We start from the raw sequence: 7,015 nt of genomic DNA, 5'->3' as shown, positions 1-7,015 counted from the left end.
AGCCTCGAATTCGCTACACAAAGACTTTCCAACTTGGGAATAGGTGGTGAGCAGAATCCTGAGCCTGTGTGAGCGACCAACTTCGATGTGGTGGACGATCGGAAATAGTACCACACTTATTATGGACTTACTCATTCACTATACCATTGGTACAAAGACTAAGTGCATCTCGTTCTCATAGATTTCCTGGGCAAAGGTTTGGGGAGCACTTTTGGCTATTTGGACAAATTCCGTGCGTCCTATCCAACAATACCTATTTTCTCCAAGGGACAAGATTTTGGGCACTCTGAACCATTTGGAGGACCCACAATAATAAGGTCTTTGATCAACTTCTTTAAGGAATCCCTCAAGCAATCTCTATTTGATTGTCTTCAACTTAGATACATCACACTGCAAATTTACACTCTTTACTTTGAGTGCTTCTAAGCTCTTTAGTGTCTAATCGACAGTTGTATACTTCTCTTTATTCTTTGTGGGCTTTCACCTCGCGTTGAGGTTTCCCACTAATAATAAAAGTGTCACTAAAAAAAGGAAGAAATTGGTAGCAAAATGTCACGGGCTTTCTGGCAGTGTCTATTCTCGAGAGTAGAGTGAGGATGTCGAACCACAAGAGGAGGGGGGCAACTATGCCAAGGGAGTCTTGGAATGCGAGGATAGTGATGTGTGCTCGAGTATGGGGGCATCTTCTGGTTTGGTCCGGTCCGGTCCGATCCAATCCGGTTTGGGGGAGGGTTGCGGTCGACAAATCCCTGCCTCCCATAGCAAGCGATAGAAGGAAATTTTATGTATGTATGTATGTATGTATGTATGTATGTATGGGCAAGGGAAATGATATATTTAGAGGGTTCAACGAAATAAGGAGGAGGATTTAGCAGCAGTAAGAATAGAGTAAGTACATATATGTATGTATATATGTATGTATGTATATAGCGGAATAGCAGAAGAGAAGGGAAGGGCTTTTGTATTTGAGAGGTTTCCTCCTCACCCTTCCTTCCTTCCTTCCTTCCTTCCTTTCCTCCGCCTCCTCCTCTTCTTCTTCTTCCTCTTCTTCTTTCAGAGCTTGGTTTCTCGCGTATCAATGGGTCTTCCCTTCGACGACAAAGCTTCCGCCGAAATCCTTCGTCAGGTATGTGTTTCCTAACTCACACTCTCCTCTCTGCATTTTCTGCTCTGCTCTGGTTTACAGGGTGACAGAGATTGGGAGGGATATAGTATCTCTAAGAAAATTCGATGAAGAAGATAGACACACACACATACATAGAGAGCGAGAGAAGATATGGCATCTCTAAGAAACAGTTGACGAAGAAATTATGTTTTTTGTTGTTATTTTTGAGGGGGAGGACATTATTTTTCTTTGAAACATTCAATGAAGAGAACTGTGTTTTTTGTTATATTATTTTTGTATTTTGAGAGAGAGGATATGCAACGTTGAAGAAATCTTTGATGAAAGACAACAATGATGTTTGATTTGGTTTGATATGTGTATGTGTGTGTGTGTGAGTATGTATGTATGTATGTATATATAGAGAGAGAGACATAGATAAAGAATTGTGTTACAGGTGGAGTTCTACTTCAGTGACAGTAATCTACCAGGCGACAAATTTTTGCGTAAATGCCTCGAAGAGAGTGAAGATGGTCGTATCCTTTGAGTATAATAAGATGATTACATACAATTCAGATTTTTTTTCAGTAAAATATTGCCACACATGAAGTTTATGTTCCTCCCACTGCTTTCGATCCTTGACACTAACTACCCATCTATGATCAGTTATAAGTCTTCCCCTTATCTGCTCTTTCCAACGGATGAGAGGTCACCTTGGTTTAAAAGAGACTGGAGGTCCGGATGCTGTGCCTGCTGACTTCACTGCAGCTGTAGCTGAAGTCCTTCGCAAGTCTTCTGTATTAAGAATATCTGAGGATGGTAAATTTCAATCTTTCTAACCCTCTACTGATGGCCATAAAAAGGAGAAACTCTGAACTACCCTCGGTTATACCCGCACATACATAGTATTAACGATTTTCCCAAATGTCCTTGGTCAATCTTGGAAAAGAGGATTTATATCTGCATTTGCTGAACTATATGGTCAGTTCATCAGCTTCCTCTCAACTATATGTGCTGCTTGAGCAGTTATATGGCCATATCATCCCATTTTTCTCTCTTTACCAAGGGAATTTGGGAAGAGAGAAAATAAAGAGGGCATTAACGCAAGAATGCGACGAAACCTTTTATATCTTCTAAGTCGCTTCATTCAATCTGACATCTCTTTTGGCGTTGGGTAAATAAAGAAACATTCAGGGGTATTTGAAAGTTCTTCCCTACTAAAATTCAAGACCCTTTCAATATATATTTGTGTTCCCCTACCAAATCAGAAGTTCTTTGGATTTTTTATTAAACAACCTCATGTTTCATGTCGGTTCTTTTCATCTGAAGCAACTGCTTCCTGTTATATTTGTCGTCTTTGCAATATTGGTATTACAATGTGACTTATTCATCAGTCCTACATGTTCTAATTTCACATCAGGCCAGAGAGTTGGGCGTGTTGATCCGCTATTAAAACCTGAGGACATTCAAGCTGCAGTAGATGCCCGAAGTGTAGCTGCGGGACCTCTCCGATGGAATGTGACAATGGAAGAAATGCAAAGCTTTTTCTCCAAGCATGCAAAGGTATGCTACATATATTTAGTATGGGTACATATAAATATGTAAGTAAATGAATGTGTATATATATGTTTGTAAATGTATATATATTCTATGTATATATGACTTGTAAATGTATATATATTCTATGTGTATGTCTTGTAAATGTATGTATATATATCCATGGTTTTATGTATATGAATCTATGTGCACCATCTGTATCCATGTATGTGTATATATATTTTTGTATGAATAATATAATTGTCATTTGGTAATTTCTTTCTCCACTTTATACATATTTGTTAAACTACAGGTAAACAGTGTGCGGTTACCACGCTATCCAGGTGGCAAAGCCTTTACTGGGTCTGCTGTTATAGAGCTTACATCGGAAGAAGAAGCAAATAAGCTTCTTGAGTTGAAGACAGTGTATGATGGAATTGAATTGGAGATAATTACAAAGTGAGGAAGATCTCATCAGAAACTCGTTGTTTTAATTATTAGTTTTACCTTTCTACCGAACTTTGAAGTTCAAGCTCCTAATTGCATCTCATATTGTGGTTGTAAATATTAGATATGGCCAACATTCAAACATTCTCACTCGTTTTAGAATCTGGATGTGCACTATAATAAGATCATTTGAATGCTTTAAGTTCTTGATTGAAACTGTATCCTTAGTTGGTAGATATATGTCTTGAAACAGAAATTGCAATGCATAAGTTCTGTTTATTTCCCTCAGTTCCAGATTTTGAAGTAGAAGGTTCTTGACTTCTGATTGCTCAAGGCAAAGTGTTCTATTTTTAGCAGCTGATTATTATGACTATAGTTTAGTTTGCATATCTCTAGGAAGGATTTACATTGTTGCAGTTATAATCTATTTTATGTATCTGTAGGAAAGATTTTGATGCTGAAATGGCCAAACACCCAATACAGCAAAAGGACAACAGAAATAAGAGGTATGTGTTAGAACTTAAGTGCATTACACGCTAGAAACATACCATCATTTACTAATCTAAGTAAGAGGTATGTGTCAGAGCTCAAGTGCATTATACTCTAGAAGCATACGATCATTTACTAATCTAATCTTTTTTCAATGACAATTAGCATGAATAATAAGCATGAACCCGAGGAAATGTTCTATCCAAAGGGTGTCATTGTAGCCTTCTCTCTTCAGAAGATGGGGTCAGAGAACGCAGTAGATAAGGCTAAAACAGATCATGCTGCTGCTGCCATTGAGAAGAATGCAGAAGAGAAGAATGAAATTGAGAGCAATAATGGAGCTCAGGATCAGGAAAATACTGATATGAAAATGACAGAAGCTGACTCCAAGGAAGAAGCACCCACCAATGAAGAAGCACCCTCCAAGGAAGAAGCACCTTCAATCGAAGAAGCACCCCCCTGCAAGGAAGAAGCACCCTCCAAGGAAGAAGCACCCTCCAATGAAGAAGCACCCTCCAAGGAAGAAGCACTCTCCAAGGAAGAAGACGCTACAAAGAAAGATTCTACAGTCCCTAGAAACGAAGACAAAGGTGATGAAAATCGTGAATTACTTGTACGAGAAGATATAAGAGATGCTTTTAAAGTGTACGGGATCATAAAGGTGTGTCCTTATTTTTCTACATACATAATTGACACATTTCTTTGAGTTTATGGTAATCGAAATTCTGATAGAGTTGTATATTTGATTGGGTTGACCAGTATATTGATTTCAAACGAGGTGAAACCTCTGGATTTATCCGGTTCGAGGATCCTGAATCAGTTAAAAAGGCGCGAATGGCAGCTGTATTAGCAGAAGCTGGAGGAATCGCGGTGAAAGATCACATTGCAATGCTAGAACCTGTTGAAGGTGTGTTTTGATCCTAGAGAGAGAGATGATGATGTGATATATTAACGACCAATGAGGGTCAAACATAACCCATTTTACTGTAAAAGAATTGAAGTTATTCAATGTCAGAACCTACACTCAAAACTGGAGACCAATAGTGTAGTCAATTAGTGTGATAACTAACTTAGGATCCTGCGATGGTGATAAAGGAACACAAGTTCCTTTACATGCCTAACATGGTATATGATGTGCATTTATGTCCTTGTTGTTTAGAACTCTCTATTTCAGTTGTTCTGTCTTTTATGTTTTCATCACTTTGTGGTATGCCATACGGTGATCATGAGATTTGGCATCAGTATAGTGATGTATCATATAATGTAGTTAATATACGAAGGAAAAAGAAATAGATGAAGCCTAATTGGTAAGGTTGTTTGTCAGAGATCAGAAGGTCACATGTTCAATCCCTACGTTCAGAACTATCATGAAATAAGTTAGTGAAATTTAAAACCCAAGTGTAGGAGTAAAGGGTAAGGCGGTAATATGGTAAAAATTGAGATAATTTGTCCAAGTGGCCTACAAACGAAAAAAGTTTCATATGCACATTTATATCATGATTTCCTCTGAGTAATGCATATGTCCATGAGAAGTGTCCTGATATAGGGGGTGTGATATTATGTGCGGGTTAGATGATGTGCTAAGTAATCCTTTTCCCTGTTTAACTAGCTATCTGAATGTATCTTGTGGCGATATAAATAAAGTGCATAATATATATACTTGAGAATCTCTATTGTGGAAGAGGTTCTCTATGGAATACCTGCAAACCAGAAAAGGTTCATATGCACATTCATGTATCATGCATGGTTTCCTGTTGAATACTGCATGTATCTTTGGCAAGTGTCCTGATATAGGGCGTGTTATATTGTGTGGGCTAGATGCATGTGCTAACTACATCTTTTCCCTATTTAACTAGCTTTCGGAGAATCTCTATTATGAAGTGTATGATGTACATACTTGAGAATCTCTATTATGTTTGCGTTCGTCACCGGATCTCTTTTTCTTAATGCAGCGGAAGCTGAAAAGGAATATTGGGTAAAAGTTCGTGCTTTCCAAGATAAAGTACGTTCAGACAGTGGTGGTAGGGGATCATTTCATGGAAGAGGCAGAGGATCATATGACAGACCTCAAAGGTTTCTGCTTACTTAACCTTGTCCTACTTAGAATGACATATCTATAAATTTTTAAATTCGCATTGAGAAAAATCAAAGGTTTCCCCCATATGAAGACATGCTTTCATATTGTGCTTCTACTGTCAAAGAAACAAAACAAAACAAAGCAACCCATTTATGCATTTATCTTTTATTGAGGCATGTTTTCATATGCATATCAGGCTCTCTAAATACACTCATATTGTCATTTTGATCGTTTCATTAACAGATGTCTTAAAATACACATTCATTGCCTTCTATTAAGAGAGTTTCAAATACACTAGATATGTTTACCTTTCATTAACAGATGTCTTAGAATACACATTCATTGCCTTTTATTAAGAGAGTTTCAAATACACTAGATATGCTTCCCTTTATCATCAACAGATGTCTTGAAGTACACATTCTTTGCCTTTTATTAAGAGAGTTTTCAAATAGACTAGATATGCTTTCACATATGCAATGCATCTGCTATCATCAATACATGTATTTAAAATATGCCTTTGATTAAGAGATGCATCCAAATGCACGTGCATTTTGCCCTACACATCCATACATTTGTCCTTTCTTTTATGGAGATAAATATGTTTACGAAATGGTAGTGGTCTTCAAATATGCATTTTTAATCAAGAGATATTTTCAAAATACATTTTTCAGGGGTGGCCGAAACAGGTTTCAAGGACGGGGCCGACACAATGATAATGGGAGAGATAAGGCTAGTAATAATAATGATCGACATACTGGGAAACATGAGCGATTCAATGATGGTGGAGATGAAGAGCCTCCATCAAAGCAGAGCAAATCAGAAGTAGCAGCATCAGCATCATGATTATGGAAAGTTTTCTCTTTTTAGTTGGTAATAAGTAGTGAAAATGGAACTGAATGAGAATGCAATGCAACAGTGCCATCATGATGAAATTTTGGTTTTCTTGGCCGTTTTTAATTAATTATGAGTTCAAATTTTGAGTGTACTTAAATCTTCTATATTGGTTGGTATTGTTATTATTATCATCCATCTTATTTTTTCAAAATGCCACAAAAACTTTAGCATGAATATTTCCAAGTATGCTAAGGTTCAATCTTGCTTTTATAAATATGCTAACCATGAAGATTTTGCTAGAGTTCACATCCAGGAGGGTTCATGAAGAAGTAATAGGAAGAAGTGTAGAGACAGTGATACTAGTTTCATGAAAAAAGAGTCTGAGAGAGGGAAAGTAGAGAAACATTTGAGCCATTGTTCCTTTCAGTTGTCTTGTTGTATATGATTTGTTTTGTTAAAATGTACTAAGGATACTAGTAGTGCAAAAGAATATGATTGAAGAAATCAAAACTTTCGTTTTAAAACCCGAC

General features: G+C 37.2%; 1 protein-coding gene across 2 annotated transcripts; it reads left to right on the top strand.

Annotated features, from left to right (window-relative positions):
• Nucleotides 1-999: 999 nt before the first annotated feature.
• On the top strand, nt 1,000-6,676 carry LA1 (La protein 1). 2 transcript variants are annotated; one of them, XM_087321411.1, is made up of 11 exons: nt 1,000-1,126; nt 1,560-1,638; nt 1,769-1,921; nt 2,523-2,665; nt 2,952-3,097; nt 3,529-3,591; nt 3,740-4,011; nt 4,051-4,235; nt 4,334-4,481; nt 5,527-5,647; nt 6,323-6,676. In XM_087321411.1, exons 1-11 carry the CDS (start codon nt 1,079-1,081, stop codon nt 6,492-6,494), a joined length of 1,530 nt encoding a protein of 509 aa, XP_087177537.1. In that variant the 5' UTR covers nt 1,000-1,078; the 3' UTR covers nt 6,495-6,676. The 2 variants fall into 2 exon arrangements, with proteins under 2 accessions (XP_087177537.1, XP_087177536.1); XM_087321410.1 differs by having other exon boundaries at nt 3,740-4,235.
• Nucleotides 6,677-7,015: the final 339 nt, after the last annotated feature.

This window comes from Azolla caroliniana, unplaced genomic scaffold (genome assembly GCF_043228905.1).
Source record: "Azolla caroliniana isolate FFs.n. ecotype wild unplaced genomic scaffold, voAzoCaro1.0.p SCAF_6, whole genome shotgun sequence".
NCBI lineage: Eukaryota > Viridiplantae > Streptophyta > Polypodiopsida > Salviniales > Salviniaceae > Azolla > Azolla caroliniana.
This window is presented reverse-complemented; position numbering and strand designations above follow the sequence as displayed.

Excerpts from the sequence above, each read along its gene's own strand:
- LA1 (XM_087321410.1), top strand. The coding sequence starts at position 1,079 with ATGGGTCTTCCCTTCGACGACAAAGCTTCCGCCGAAATCCTTCGTCAG. Across the intron at positions 1,639-1,768 it reads CGAAGAGAGTGAAGATGGTC|TTATAAGTCTTCCCCTTATC; the intron begins GTATCCTTTGAG and ends ATCTATGATCAG. Across the intron at positions 4,482-5,526 it reads AATGCTAGAACCTGTTGAAG|CGGAAGCTGAAAAGGAATAT; the intron begins GTGTGTTTTGAT and ends TTCTTAATGCAG.